The sequence below is a fragment of the Sinocyclocheilus rhinocerous genome, unplaced genomic scaffold (genome assembly GCF_001515625.1).
Source record: "Sinocyclocheilus rhinocerous isolate Xijiao unplaced genomic scaffold, SAMN03320098_v1.1 scaffold2232, whole genome shotgun sequence".
NCBI lineage: Eukaryota > Metazoa > Chordata > Actinopteri > Cypriniformes > Cyprinidae > Sinocyclocheilus > Sinocyclocheilus rhinocerous.
The window spans coordinates 149,883-166,727 of record NW_015662925.1 but is presented as its reverse complement, the minus strand read 5'-3'; the positions used below and the strand labels follow the sequence as shown (position 1 = coordinate 166,727).

The 16,845-nt window shown below is 35.6% G+C and overlaps 1 protein-coding gene across 1 annotated transcript in view; it reads right to left on the bottom strand.

The window, feature by feature from the left end:
• Positions 1-16,845, bottom strand: part of LOC107728359 (protein dispatched homolog 3-like) — a 49,482-nt gene that overhangs the window by 25,647 nt on the left and 6,990 nt on the right. Inside the window, exons 5-11 of the mRNA XM_016538497.1 lie at positions 16,102-16,236; positions 15,851-16,011; positions 13,921-14,060; positions 11,452-11,540; positions 11,015-11,173; positions 5,338-5,499; positions 3,846-3,977 (exon numbers count right to left, since the gene is read on the bottom strand). Of these exons, the coding sequence (XP_016393983.1) occupies positions 3,846-3,977; positions 5,338-5,499; positions 11,015-11,173; positions 11,452-11,540; positions 13,921-14,060; positions 15,851-16,011; positions 16,102-16,236 (978 nt within the window). The remainder of the gene's footprint in view (positions 1-3,845; positions 3,978-5,337; positions 5,500-11,014; positions 11,174-11,451; positions 11,541-13,920; positions 14,061-15,850; positions 16,012-16,101; positions 16,237-16,845) is intronic.

The window sequence follows — 16,845 nt, the reverse complement described above, 5'->3', positions numbered from 1 at the left end:
TTAGAAAGTATAGTTTTGTTAAATCTTGAGTATTAAAGTCATGTGAGAGATAGATAGATAGGGCAAAATAAAGAGACTGAAAAGAAAAATGGAAGTGAAGGTGCAGTTCAGGAGAGTCTCCTCAACCTAAGGATTTAAACCTTTTTTTACAGTGGGTACGGAAAGTATTCAGACCCCCTTACATTTTTCACTCTTTGTTATATTGCAGCCATTTGCTAAAATCATTTGTTAATTTTTTTTCCTCATTAATGTACACACAGCATCCCATATTGACAGAAAAACACAGAATTTTTGACATTTTTGCAGATTTATTAAAAAAGAAAAACTGAAATATCATATGGTCCTAAGTATTCAGACCCTTTGCTCAGTATTTAGTAGAAGCACCCTTTTGATCTAATACAGCCATGAGTCTTTTTGGGAAAGATGCAACAAGTTTTTCACACCTGGATTTGGGGATCCTCTGCCATTCCTCCTTGCAGATCCTCTCCAGTTCTGTCAGGTTGGATGGTAAACGTTGGTGGACAGCCATTTTTAGGTCTCTCCAGAGATGCTCAATTGGGTTTAAGTCGGGGCTCTGGCTGGGCCATTCAAGAACAGTCACAGAGTTGTTGTGAAGCCACTCCTTCGTTATTTTAGCTGTGTGCTTAGGGTCATTGTCTTGTTGGAAGGTAAACCTTCGGCCCAGTCTGAGGTCCTGAGCACTCTGGAGAAGGTTTTCGTCCAGGATATCCCTGTACTTGGCCGCATTCATCTTTCCCTCGATTGCAACCAGTCGTCCTGTCCCTGCAGCTGAAAAACACTCCCACAGCATGATGCTGCCACCACCATGCTTCACTGTTGGGACTGTATTGGACAGGTGATGAGCAGTGCCTGGTTTTCTCCACACATACCGCTTAGAATTAAGGCCAAAAAGTTCTATCTTGGTCTCATCAGACCAGAGAATCTTATTTCTCACCATCTTGGAGTCCTTCAGGTGTTTTTTAGCAAACTCCATGCGGGTTTTCATGTGTCTTGCACTGAGGAGAGGCTTCCGTCGGGCCACTCTGCCATAAAGCCCCGACTGGTGGAGGGCTGCAGTGATGGTTGACTTTCTACAACTTTCTCCCATCTCCCGACTGCATCTCTGGAGCTCAGCCACAGTGATCTTTGGGCTCTTCTTTACCTCTCTCACCAAGGCTCTTCTCCCCCGATAGCTCAGTTTGGCCGGATGGCCAGCTCTAGGAAGGGTTCTGGTCGTCCCAAATGTCTTCCATTTAAGGATTATGGAGGCCACTGTGCTCTTAGGAACCTTAAGTGCAGCAGAATTTTTTTTTGTAACCTTGGCCAGATCTGTGTCTTGCCACAATTCTGTCTCTGAGCTTTTCAGGCAGTTTCATGATTCTCATGATTCTCATTTGCTCTGACATGCACTGTGAGCTGTAAGGTCTTATATAGACAGGTGTCTAATCAAGTAGGAATGGCGGAGGATCCCCAAATCCAGGTGTGAATAACTTGTTGCATCTTTCCCAAAAAGACTCATGGCTGTATTAGATCAAATGGGTGCTTCTACTAAATACTGAGCATTTTTCAGTTTTTCTTTTTTAATAAATCTGCAAAGATGTCAACAATTCTGTGTTTTTCTGTCAATATGGGGTGCTGTGTGTACATTAATGAGGAAAAAAAATTAACTTAAATGATTTTAGCAAATGGCTGCAATATAACAAAGAGTGAAAAATTTAAGGGGGTCTGAATACTTTCCGTACCCACTGTATATATATCATTATTTTAAATTGTAATACTATTTCACAATATTACTCTATCATCTATTTTAAATCAAATAAATGCACCCTTGGTGAACATAAATTCAAAAACATGTATAAATATAACCAACCCTAAACTTTTAAAAGGTAGTATATGAGATGTCTAAATTAACGTTCAAGTAAAAGTTTGTGAAAAGTTGTTCAGCTGACAAACTTTGACCCTTTATTGCCAGGTTGTATAAGGTATTTGGATAAGCATATTTTTCTCAAACTTTAGGAGTGCACTCCATTTATGACCTCACAGCTAACAGACGAAATAAAAGCAACAAAACATTAATTTGGATTAAAGCGGGGATTTAAAAAAACAATTAAAATTGCAAGCATGCCAGTGAATGTATATCAGTAATGGGATGCATTTGTTCACATTTTGTGATTTCACAGGAGCAGAGTTCAGGAGTATGTGTGAGAGTTGTGTGTGTCACGTAAAATAGTGATGATCTATACGAATATGTTGCCCATAATAGGATACTATAATTTTTTTTATCAATTTTTTTTTAATGGCTGTTAAGGGGAGGATTCAGAGTGAAATATTCTTCAGTGAGGAGAGACTGCATTATAACATCAAAAATCCACTGCAGTTTAGAGAGCATCCAAACGTATGTTTTCACAGCACATTAAGTTCATTAGGTTAATTAACTGTGGGAATTTAGCCAGAATTTTATTTAAATGCACTTTGTAATTGTTAAGCAGACCGTTTCTAAATATACTGTCAAACTAAAACCAGATTCCAATAGGATTTTCATGGTTTCTAGCAGGTCATTAGCTACGATTACTTTAGATAAACTGTAGTACAGTAGCTAAATAATGACACTCTTGTCTTCTGTAGAGCTGCTTTATACCTGCATCAAACTGGTTCATAACTGAAGGACACTGCACTGTTATTGAACTGAACTGAATCAACATCTTCTGTGGAGATGCGTATAGCTTTTGTTTCATAATTCGATAGACTTTGGATAGAGACAATATATCATTTCCAAAGCAATGCATTTTTACTTCAGTGTTTTTTGTCTGCTTTTCGTTGCACAGCAGTCGAACTTTCTGTGAAAGCATCTTAGCTTCTAGCATCCAGACACAATATCAAAACTGATATGGCTGATAATATATAAACAGAGCTGGGTAGTAACTGATGTACTGACATGTAATCTGGATTACATAATCAGATTTCAAAAATTAAGTATGTGTAATTAGATTACATTCCATTTTAAAATGCTCATAGATTACAGTTACTTTTTTTATAGATTACATGATTGCATATTATTCACACAATGGCAGTAAATTATTCATAATTTGATAATAGAAAGTCTTCCTGCTTTTCACCGACTCACAAACCCCTGTAGTTCATTCATGAACCTCAGTTTGGGAAACCCTGGCATAATGTAATGTTTATTACACTTCATGATGTTGATAAAGCATGGAATATATTTTAGGTCAAAAGTAATCTAAAAGTAATGAAAAAGAAGTCAGAATACATTACCTAATATGTGTAATCCAACTATAAACTATAATTTTATAATCAGAGATGGACTACAATTTGTAAGTATTCTACCCAGCTCTGCATATAAATATAGTAAGCATATACACTGCTGGTCAATAGTTTGGAATAATTACGATTTTTTTAGTGTTTTTGATATGCTCTTATGCTTAAAAAAGCTGCATTTATTTGATCAAAAATACAGTAAAAACTGTCATATTATGGACTATTATGTAGTACTATCTACGTAACATATGTTAAACATGTTTTCTATTTGAATACATTTTAAAATACCGTCTTCAGTGATCATTCAGAAACTGATAGAAGGACCTGGAGAAGAGAACCTGTGTGGTTGACCGTCTTGGCCAGCCTGGTTAGAGCTAGTAGAGCACCTCAGCTAAGCTGGTGGAGGCCTGGGTGAGCTGTCTAACCATGCTCTGAAACTGGTTTACCAGCCACTGCTATGACCTTGTTTTCCAGCAGCGATCGGATTGCATCAAAGACTGATTAAGCTTTGATAAAACAGGTGTCAGTGTTTTTCCACCCTTTCCTCCCAGCAGAGCAGAGAAACAAACCTGCAAGCGTCTGTGTGCTGTTGTTGGATGCTGGCTTGGTCTGGTTTGAGGGAATTGTGGGATGGTTCCCTGAGGTAGAGCTTGTGAAGTCAGCAGTGCTGTGCAGATTATGAGGTCGCTCCATAAAAACACCTGTGAGACACAGAGAGGTGGGACACGTCAGACCGTAGCACTTTAGCTAACACTTTATTTTAATGACCAATTCTCACTTTTAACTAGTTGCTTATTAGCATGCATATTACTAGTATATTAGTTGTCTATTAGTACTTATAAAGCAGGTATTAATGCATTATTCTGCAAGACTATATTTTAGATACCTGAATCCTAATCTTAACTACGGCCTTACTAACTATTAATAATCAGCAAATTAGGAGTTTATTGAGTCATAGTTAACAGTTAGTTAATAGTAAGAATTGGACCCCACTTTATTTATTCTTTTGTTTTAGAGATACTCAGTGGAATTTTTAGGCATGCACCATTGTAGAATAAAGATTATTACAGTGGATGTACAGTACTATGCCATGGTATACAACTATGGTAATTGTTTAGTACCATGGTATTTATCATAGCACTGTGCTATTACCATACTATTATTGCTCTTATTTAATATAATAATAGTATAATGGAATGCCAATACCTTTTGTGAAATATTATTACAAAATACCGCTTTTCTATTTGAATATATGTTAAAATAATTAAGTAATTTATTCCTGTGATCAAAGCTGAATTTTCAGCATCATAACTCCAGTCTTCAGTGTCACATGATCCTTCAGAAATGTTGATTGCTGCTCAAGAAACATGATTATTATCAATGTAGAAAACAATTGTGCTGCTTAATATTTTTTGTAGAAACTGCGATACATTTTATTCAGGATTCTTTGATGAAAAGAAAGTTAAAAAGAATGTGTATCTGGAATATATTTTTGTTATAGAGTCTTTTCAGTCACTTTTAATCATTTTAATGCATCCTTGTAATAAAAGTATTCATTTCTTTAAAAATCAAATTACTCGCCACAAACCTTTCAACAGTAGTGTACATTCAAATAGTTTTGAATAGGTTTTCAATCTGGTCTCAAACACAGTGTGTGTTATATATATATAACTGCTCTGTTAAGCATTATATAATGTTTGTAAATGCACACTCTCTGGATACTTGATTCTGATTCAATTGTGGCATTTCATGGTCAAATATGTTTGCTAAACAATGTAATTGATAATGATAATGTACAGTCAGCCGATCAAAACAACGAAAAATAAATCCCTTCAGGGTGACACTAGACTTTATATTTGCTTGACACCCAAATATTGGCACTACTCAAAAGCAAATGTTTCGGCTCATTGCCCGCTGCCTTCATCTGCTGTATCTTTCCCTAAGCAGAAAATCTGTAAGCTAATTAAACAAGGCAGCGCAAATGAGTCAAGCAATTGTTTTCAATGAGCCACTAGAGTATATACTCAAGCAGCGCCCGTCTGTGATATTTAGAAGACCCACCCGAGCACATATGGCAGGCGATGCCCTGGGCGCTCAGGTTGCTGCGCAGGTCCAGCAGTCTCTGCAGGTTGGTGTCTCTGTGGAAGAGCACAGGCGCGTGACTGGCCGGCCGCAGGAGACAACAGCACCACACCGAGCCCAGCAGAACCAGAGCATACACACCTGAAACACCAGACAGTATGGGATGTGAGTGTGCAGTGGTACAGGCTATGTGGACGGGGGAAGGATGTTTATCACAATTTAAAGCTAATGCTGGTTTAAACCTTATGTTGTGTTCCGGTCAGTCATGCGGCTTTGTTGAAAACGAAGCGTTTGAGAGAGGCGGGGCATAGAGGACCTACAATAATGTACAGTATTTGAAAAATAATGTGTTTTTGAACATTAAAGCATGTCAACATATTCTGTTACACCAAATACACAAAATAATGATCTTTAAAATAGCATCATATGACCCCTTTAATGCACTGGACTAAAACTTACTGACTTTGCTCAAACAGGATATAACAATTTTTGGGGGATTATTTTTTTACTCATTATACTTGTGATGTGGTCAAAAATTATCGGCTTTCTTACAAATTTCTCGTTATGCTATAATCAACGCTGGATAGTAACTGATTACATGTAATCTGGATTACGTAATCAGATTCCAAAAATTAAGTACTTTGTAATTAGATTATATTACATTTTAAAATCCTCGTAATCAGACTACATTTACTTTTTATTGATTACATGATTACATATTATTCACACAAAAGCAATAAATTATTCATAATTTATTAATTCTCCTTTTATTCATCTTTTAAATTTTCCCTTCTAAAATAGCCTACCGCTTGTATACATTCAGAAAGTCTTTCAGTTTTGTGGACATTCACACAAGTCCAGTCACTAGTCAGCTGGCTATAATTACACTGAAAACTGAGAGTCCACACAGCATTTGACTACTGGATTTACAAAAATCATTTAAATTTTAAGAATTGGTTTCCCAACATTTCAACATTGCATCAACTACTGATGAACAGATGAATTAATTCAAACACATCAAACACTGTAAACCAGGTCTTCTCGCCCAACATCAGTGCCTGACCCCACAATTGCTCTACTGGATGAATGGGCAAAAATTCCAATAGAAACACTCCTAAATCTTGTGGAAAAACTTCCCAGAAGAGTGTAAGCTGTTATAGCTGCAAAGGTGGGACCAACTCCATATTAATGTCTATGTATTTACAATGCAATGCCATTAAAGTCCCTGTTGGTATAATGGTCAGGTGTCCCGATACTTGTGTCCATATAGTGTAAGCTCAGATCAATGAGACCTATGATCAATCAGTTCCAAAAAGTAATACAAAACCCTTGCTGTCTGAAAGAAAACAAGTTCATAAAAGGCTGAATCCAGTATTTGGTGATGACACAGCATATTGTGACATTTACAAGCAATTTTTAAAAGGCAGGTCATTTTTGCACAGCACAAAGGTTAAGTGGATCCTGCTACATTATGCATGACTGTATCGTTTCTGTCTCTAAGTCTATAATTATAGCACCGTTGTCTCAACACTGCTCAGGCTGCTCACCTAATAAGAGGAAAGAACAGTGGTGGCCTGGGAGAAACCTGGCTCTAATTTAGCTTATTGACATGCATACAGCTGTATAAATATGCATGTACACAATAGGCATTTGTGGAAATTTCTTCCTACGCTCCACCATGCTAATACAAGCTTAATTGCATTGCTGCAGGCACATAAGGGATGCGGTTCATAGCTCCTTTGTTTGAACTGTGAATAGACTGACCTTGAGACTAAGAAACAAAATACAGAGAGTCTGAAACAAAACAGCCAGGAAATTTTCATCTTACTCATGTACAAATTGTGTGTACATTAGCAGAAAAATCCAAATCTGACTTGCATGAGTTCACTATTGTACTCTTTGTTCGTTTTCAGATAATCATTTATCAGACCTTTATACCTTTGTAAGCATACTTTTGTCAACCAGTTTTTAGTTCTTATGAAGTTATAAAGGTATATTTTTAAAAATGAATTTCAGTGCAATTGTTTAGACACAATCCTGATTAAGTTACATGGTAAATTCTGGTAATTAGGTAAGGTACCTAATTATGAATTCTGGTAATTATGGTAAGGTACTATTATAGCATTTATTAATATTATAAATAATAATGTATCAATTTTAATTAGATTTTATTTTTATATTTTCATTTTGGCATTTTATATTATTATTATTATTAGTTACCAAGGCAAAATTTCTAAGTTTCATGTTTTCAAGTTTTTCATTAAACATTTATATTAATTTCATCTCAGTTTTATTTTAATTACCAAATATTTTTAATAGTGTAATATAGATTTTTAATAGTTTTAGTCCTAGTTCTAGCTTTAGTTAACAATACATTTTTTATTTTTTTTATTTTTTTTTATTTTTATAGAGTAGGCCTACTGATCGTATTATTTTTGCATAGTATGCATAGAATATCTGGATGCAGAATGTTGGTAGTTCGCTCCAAACATATCCTTAGACTGTGTTGAGAATGAAACACTACCTTACTACTTACTGAATACTGCACAGTATGTACTGTATACTGCATACTATATACTTAATACTATTAAATAGTAAGCAACTTAGTATAGGCGTTATTCCATATAAACATGTCAAACAATAGTATGCAACACTGTTGACATGTGACCTCATCACATTGCATTTTTAATTCAATGAGTGGTGTCCAGTTATTTTGCACTAATTTTGTGTAAAAATGTCTCCACACTTGGCAGTCTTATCAAATATTGAGAGAAGAAAGAGATTGTGGCTGATATTACTGGTTCATCCATCACACTGGAAATGGAAGGTCATGTCAAGTGCATTAGATTGTGGTATACAGTATCCCATGCAGTAGCTCTGTTGTACACTGCACAGTGCACACTTTGGCAAGTGTAGTAGGTCATCCAGTCATTCAATGCATATAGAAAATTTGCATACTATACTATACTATACTATACTATACTATACTATACTATACTATACTATACTGGCATACATACATATTATTTATATTCTATATAAAGTATACATGTTGCAGCAAAGAAAAGCATGGTAGTATATTTAGTATCGATTAAAAAATAACTAATTAATCACATTTTTTTCTGAAATGAAACGTGATTAATCGCCCACCTAACATTAAAGTTTTTAAATATACTTTTATATTGCAATAATTTCACATTCAATCTTAAAATTAATGTAAAAACAACCTAAAGACAGTATATTTTTTATATTTGTTTAATGGCATCTTTTTTATGACTGAAGGCAAGTATCACTGAAACCAATACTACTGATTTTTTCCCCCTAACATTTAAACTTTGACTATAGCCATTCAGCATTACAGTATAACTGAAAGCTTAGAACTTCTAATTTAAGTGAACTTAAAACAATCTTCACATAAACCCATTATAATAAATGTCATATTTACCTGTGCCCTTCAGCAAGTAGGAAATCTACAGAAAATGAATAAAGTTTATCAAACTCTAAATTCTAAATTAAATAAGGATGAATCATTAAAGCTACAAAAGTTATTGATTCCCTCTTTTTTATTTTGTTCTTTGATTAACAGACACCACAGCAGCTTGGTTTTTAGGTAATTTTGACTGCTTTAAGAGCTGCCGCTGCTGAACATGACGCGGATCTGACACGCATCGTATTTTCTCACAACTCTTTACGTTTTCTGACCCACTTTCAGCTCTCAAAGTCTCTATAATGAGCTGACGAGTTGAATCGGGTGTGTTAGATGAGGGAGACGGCGCTGCTGCTCCAGGACAGTTTTGGAAACCACTGCATTTCAGAAGCATGTTTTTAAATGTGACTCATATATAGCAAATACTTACATGCAATCTACAGTTTTAAGGCAGCTTTAATCTCCTGTTTGATAACTTCATGACTTAACTGACAACATAACTACGACATAACATACTCGTAGTTTCTTTTGAGCTTTAAAGGGGTCCTATTATGCAAAAAGTGAAAAAGCATAATAGGACCCCTTTAATATTAAATGATACAGGCTACAACGCGCGCCACCGCATTGGTGTGTGCAGTTGAAGAGCACGCGCTACGAGCACAGTATACCGGCTGACAGGACAGGAAAATTGGTTTTTACTGACATATGGCCTGACAACATCTCATCTGACCACAGTTCACTGTTGTTTGATGTGATTGTAAAGACGTTCTGCGTCTAAATAAACGCAGTTCTTGTCAAGAAAAAAAGTGATAGGAGCAGCAGTTGTGAGTGGGGTGGCCAACCCTAGCTCCGCCCCTGCGTTAATCGAGTTAAATATTTTTAACACGTTAAACTGAAAAAAAATTATCGTATGCGTTAACACGTTAATTTTGACAGCACTAGTATACTTCTAACATAATCAGTTTAGTTCAAATTGCAGCTAATTTTGTCCACTTAGGAACTGTCAGACACCCTTGTGAAAAAGAAGTGAACTTAATTGTATTGAAGGTGCACTTGTAGTGTACTTCAAATATTAACATGAAATTATGAAAAAAAAACATAGAGAATATAGTATTAATAGATAATATTAATACCAGATACTATAATATTAACAAAATAAAAGGACACTTAAGTGCACTTAAAGAGACACATTCATGACTGTTTCTGAACACACTTAAGTACACTTTTAAAAGTGCACTTAGTAATAATGTCAAATAAATGTTTTTACCTTGAAGTATATTTTTAATCATTATTTTTTAATAATCTTTTGTCCTACGTCATACACTTTTTTTGTTGTACACTTATTTTGATGTGTTGACTAAAATACTAAAGCACATGTAAAGTACTTGATAATAATTTTAACTGTAGTGTGGTATTCCATATTACATTTAATGTAATGTAACAGCTTCACCATTACAAATATGTAATTACAAATATATGTAAATACATAACATACAAGTAATAGAAATAGAATAGAAATTACATTAATGTATATTTTTGTTTACCATAAATGCTTGTCAGTACATTCAGCAGAACACTTTAACCATATTTCAAAGACAATAGAAGTAATTATGATATTACATATAAAAATGTACTTAAGTCCCACTAAAGTGGATAAAAATCACTCTGAAGTTCAGCTAATTGCATTTAATATCACTTTAAAGTATAATACATTTTAATTTAATTCCAAATAGCTTGCAATTAAGTGTCCAAAAACATCACATTGAGTTCACACTTTAGTGTATTCGTTTAAAGAATGTAATTACCTCAATTACCTTAATGGGACAGTTCACCCAAAAATGAAAATTCTGTCACTATTTACTCACCCTCATGTCGTTCCAAACCCGTAAGACCTTTGGTGAGTAATTAATGACAGAATTTTCATTTTTGGGTGAACTATCCCTTTAACTTTGCACCTTAATTTGACATAACTTTGAGTCCAGACAAAGTGATAAAAATCTCCAGAAAGTAACTTGAATCAGAGGGAAAGGTTTCAGTCAGCTCTTGGTAGTTTTGTGCGTGACATACATCAGACAGTAAGCGAATGCTCTGTGGGCGGCCTGTGAGTGCATTGTCTGCAGCTGAGAGAAAATGAATAAAGATGCTTAACTAATGTGAGTATTATGAAAGCACATCGCGTCTTTTGAGAAAAACCTCTAAACATTCCTCATCATGACAAGCGTTACTCACCTATAATAGTTTTCCGTTTCTCCACTACAGGCTCTGCCACCCAGTGTCTCAGGAGCCTCTGAAGGTGAGCGCTGACCACACCTACGCTGCCCTCGGTGGACACGGCCAAAGGAGCTTCAGCTGAGAGCGACAGCAGCGCCGCATCCGATTCGTACACACCTGCACAGAAATCAACAATACAAGGAGTGACTCAGCAGCTCATTCAGCAACCTGGACAGAAATCACCAACACAAGGTGGGATTCAACAGCCAAATGTGATGATCTGAGATAATGCACCAAGGTTTTCATTTTCTAATCAACATGACAATAGGATCAAAACAGATCCTATTTACTTCCTTGGTTCACATTCATGGTCTTATCATTCCAAATGTTCCAAACTGTCTTTGTAATCTTTTACCAAAATGAAATAGCTTCCGTGGTGATGACATCATCATTACCTGGTTCCATTTCTACCGTTATTAGAGCAACATCATCATCATCTGAGAGGGGACTGGGGCTGGCGGACAGTTTAGTTAAAGCGCTCCACCTGTTAGGGTTAAAGGGATAATTCACACAAAAATGCATGTAAATGTCAATGTAATTGCATGGAAAAGAGTGACCAGCAACCAATTCATTCAAAAGATTAAACTCAAAATAAGGATTCATGAATCAGATATCACTACTTCGCTCATAGGTCATATCCGGACTGCTTTAATGATACATTTATGGTCCTTTTGCATCATTTTTGAATCTTGAAAAGTTCCATCTGCATTCAGTGTAACTGCATGGGAAAAGAGTGACCAGCACATTGAACGGGAAAAAAAGAAAGTCTTACAGGCTTGGAAGGGCATGATGTTACTGATGACAGAATTTGTATATGCAAAAATAAAAGTTCTGTCACCATTTACTCACTTTCATGTCATTCCAAACCTGTATGACTTGACCTTATGTCTTCTGTGGAGCACAAAAGAAGATATTTTGAAGACTGTGCTCGTCACTCTTTTCCATGCAGTTACAATGAATGGGGACTGAAGCTTTCGAGCTTCAAAAGCAATGCAAAAGAACCATAAAAGTGGTCCATCTGACTTGTGCAATAGCTGTTAACTCGAAAACGTCTGTGAATGGATCACTTAGTCAGTGAATTTAACTCGAGAACTGGATCAAGATTCAATTTAAAATATTTACAAAACGGACATCACTACTTCTCAGATCCGGACTGATTTTATAATACATGGTATTTTTGCATCATTTTTCAATCTTGAAAGGTTTCATCTTCATGTATTCAATGCAACTGCAGGGAAAAGAGTGAACAGCACATTGAAAGAAAAAAAATCTTAAAGGTTTGGAACAACACGATGTTAATGATGACAGAATTTGTATTCCTGGGTGAACTGTTACTTTCAACAAATCATGTACCCAAAAATGAAAATTGTCATCATTTCTCACTCTGATGTCAAACCAGTATGACTTCGTGTCTTCGGTGGAACACAAAAGAAGATATTTTGAATACTGTGACAGTCGCTCTTTTCCATGCAGTTACAATGAATGGGGACTGAAGCTTCAAAAGCAATGCAAAAGAACTATACATGTGGTCCATCTGACTTGTGCAATAGCTTTAGTTGAGATTCTCAATTCTTATTATTAACTACTGTAGTTGCTTATTAGTATGCATATTACTAGCATATTGGCTGTTCATTAGTACTTATAAAGCCTTATTCTGCATGACCATATTTTAGATCCCTTGATCCTAAACTTAACAACTACCTTACTAACTATTAATAAGCAGCAAATTAGGAGTTTGTTCAGGGAAAACTTAGTTAATAGTGAATATGTGTTCCCTATTCTAAAGTGTTACCATTTAACATGTTATTCACCAATAATCTTCCCCTCCAACAAGCTGTTAACTTGAAAACTACTGGGAATGGATCACTCAGTCAGTGAATTTATCTTGAGAACTGGACCAGTCTGTTCATGAACAAATCATTGAGGCCAGTTTTTCAAACTGGATCAGCTTATTCATTAACAAGATTCAATTCAAAATAACTATTCATTAAACAGACATCGCTACTTCTCTCATGAGTCATATCTGGACTGCTTTTATGATGCATTTATGATTTTTTGCACCATTTTTTTAATCTTGAAATGTTCGGTATTCATTCAATGTAACTGCATGGAAAAGAGTGACCAGCATGTTGAAATGTTTCTGTTTGTATCCCATTAAAGAAAGAAAGTCATACAGGTTTGGAACAACATGATGACGTTATTGATGACAGAATTACAATTTCTTGGCGAACTATTACTTTAAATGGATAGTTTGCCCAAAAATGAAAATTCTGTCACCATCATCCTGTTGTCATAAAAACCTGTATGACTTTTCTTCTTCTGTAAAACACACACACACAAAAAAAAACTCAACACAATCTCACGATTATTCACAATTATACACAATCAACAATTCATTCACAATGGCAATTCATAACTATTTCATATTTTGGTGAATTGGTGGCTAGTTCATCTGAATTTGAATCTCATTTCCATGTTTTTGTACAATCTGCTTATGCCCCACAGATGTGGACCTTCATGCTTACCTTTTCCCTAAAAATCAAAAATTTCATACGATTCACATCGTATAAATTCATATGAAATTGACACTTTGTAAAATAGTTGTGTTTTCCCATGAAAACAGGTTGAGATATTTTGAAAAATGTTGGTAACCAAACAGTTTTGGTGGCTATTGACTTCCATTGTATGGACAAAAAAAAAAACACACTTTCTCAAAATATCCTCTTTTGTATCTACAGAGGAAAGTAAGTAATTCAACAACTATCCATTTAATGAATTAACAATATGACCGAAGTTAAACAATTTGAAAGAAAGAACATGCACATTTCTCAAAAAAACATTTTGGAAGAAATAACACAATCTACCATTTGGGACAGGTGTTGGCATGGGCAGCCCCACACTGGCTCCAGATGCAAAGGGCAGCAGGCATGAGAATGGACACCCAAAGCCAGCAGCAGCTCACAATGAGAGACATGAACAGACCGAAGTCATGAACCGCTGGGATCTAATGACGCATGCAAAACAGATAAAGGTCACGCGTCAGGTGTTGTCAGAATTTTTTCAGTCCTTTGCATGTTTTGAAACAAATTAACCGCCGGGATTTTCATTACGCCAGTATACGCTACTGAATAAACATGAGTCAGTGACAGAAACATAAAAGCCCCATGGGTACAAAACTACTGTGAATAAAATAAGACCCCTCTTTAAAGATAAAGCAATGTTTGACTGTCTACTCTACATGTTCTTGCGGCTAATTTAATCATTTTGTGCTCATGGTGTTTATTTTTTGATTGATGTTAGATCATGAGCTTCGAAGTAGGAGGTCACAGACAAATCCTCAAAATTCAGTCAGAACTTTAGCTTGTTTTATCACACCGCTTAAAGCTTTGATGACAGGAAAATTACAGAATGTACAGGGCACAGTTCACGACTGAAAGCAGAATTTTTTTAATTGTGTTATTTTTTCATCGTGTAAAATTCACCGTCTTAGCAAAAATCATTAGGGAAATTGACGTCATGACCATGAGCACATTGACATATGCATGTGTAGTACCGTATTGTCCCGAATATAAGACGATGTTTTTTTCTTGGAAATACATCTGAAAAAACGCGGTCGTCTTATATTCAGGCCAATACGGTATTTAGCAAACAACCCTGATGAGCAACAATGCGAATTACAGTAACATCAGTGATGCCAATGTCACGGCTTTCCCAAGGAATTGGGCTACTTTTATAATGCTGCCCCGGGATGTTTTTTTAGCCTGCAAGTTGAAACGAAATCCCTTCCCCCCCTGGAATGTGATTGCGACCGAGGTTGAACCCCGTGGAAGGAGGATTTGACACCCTGGAGCGCACATTTTGATACCCATTTTCCCCCCAGAACACGACTGGGCTAGTTTTGAGCACCAATTAGGCTGTTTTTGTCACGCAGACCTGGCAACCCTCATTAATATGTTGAGGTTAGCCAATCATAACAGAGCTAATTTACTTAACACTTACTGGACTGAAGCAGCTTAGGTTTACTTGATTATCCATACATCATTTTTTTGTTGATGTTAAAATTTAATTAAATGGAGTATAATAAAATACAGTATGAATCATCAGGCTTTTGAGGAACATTTATTTATTCATCTCTCAATAATCACTGTATTGCAATGCATTATAACTTTTGAAACTACAGAGCTTTGTTAAAAGTAAGCTTTTATATATAATCTTACTAATATTATTGATATTTCTATGCATTTTATAAAAGTAATCTGCAATACTGTTATAAAAATCTCACTGATTTACATTACAAGTTATTAGAATGTATACTTTTGGCCCTACAAATATCAGAAACTTCAGCTAATTGTATATTTTGCTCAGTTTGGGCCTCTGAAGAAAACTAAGGTGTTTTTTCCCCTCTTGAGTTAGAGCTCCATATTTTACATGATCCATAAATCCCTGATGTATCCTGGGTATTTTACACTTAATATTACACAAGATATATATATTTTTTGTCTAAAGGTTCAATTCACTGTTCCACTGTTCCATTTTTCTGACTAAAATTGAATGTAAAGCTTTACAGGGTTAAAGGTACAGCAGCAAAAACAGCCTGTAGAAAATAGTTCAGAAAAACTAAAAACTGTTTTTGGTGCAAAAACCTTGACTAGCATTGTAAGTGAACTTAACAAAATCCTCCCTAAGTGTAATTTTAGCCCTTGAACGCACCCTTCAAAATGATCAAAATGTTAGCACAACTCGGTTTTGAGGATTGATTTTCTGGACATGTTTATTCTGCTTGGCTGACTGCACCTGTGAGAAGGTGTTTGCAGCATATGCTGCTGCTGTTGTGAAGGACGTGAAGAACGTGGCTCGGCCTGCTGTCTTTATTGTGTAAATCATACGCTGCATTGAACAAGTCAGGTGGGCTGACTGTCTGAATGTACTGATGAACACAAACACATCATCCACACCTAGAAAAAAAGAAAGAGGAAGATTCAACTGATGGTGGGATCTATATGTTCATTTACAGTGCTCATAGGTTGATGTTTAATTATTCTCACCAATGCCGATGATCACAAAAGCTGCCACTCCATTGAGAATGCCGAGATATTTCACTCCAAACACCACATGATACAAGAAGAGCGCCACGAGACAGCTCAGACCAATACTGGCCAAGCCAAAGAACGTCTGAAACACTGCAGAGAAATTAAATGAATACTGTATGAAACATAATGTCAAATCAAGAAATTACACTGCTGACTTTCAGTGCTGGATAAACTATTTTGAGAGTGTATCTTGCCAAGTTATAAACTACTCAGTTCAACCACAGTAAAGGTCATCTTTAGTTAGCTATACACTACAAGACACTAAAAATATTATCTAAACATTTATTTAAAAGGGCAATTACTTTTAAATATATTACTGCAATTCCATAATTGTACATGCAATCATAGCAGAATTGATCAAGCACTGAAATAATATAGATATCAACTTTTTAGATATCAAAGTATAACTTGCTGTTATTAGTTCTAAATTAACACTATATACAGTGGGTATAGAAAATAATCACCCTCTTTAAAATAATCACATTTTGTTGCTTTGCAGCCTGAAATGAAGACGGACACCGTTTTTGTTTTATCCAGCTATATTTACTCAGCGCAACTTAACATCCAAGTGAAAGATATAACACCAACAGGTAAAAAAAAAAAAAAAACTGAGTTGGAAAAAGGATCACCCATTGTGTCATTATTTTGTTGATCCACCTTCTGCTTTAATTACAGCCTTCAGTCTGTTGGGATATGTCT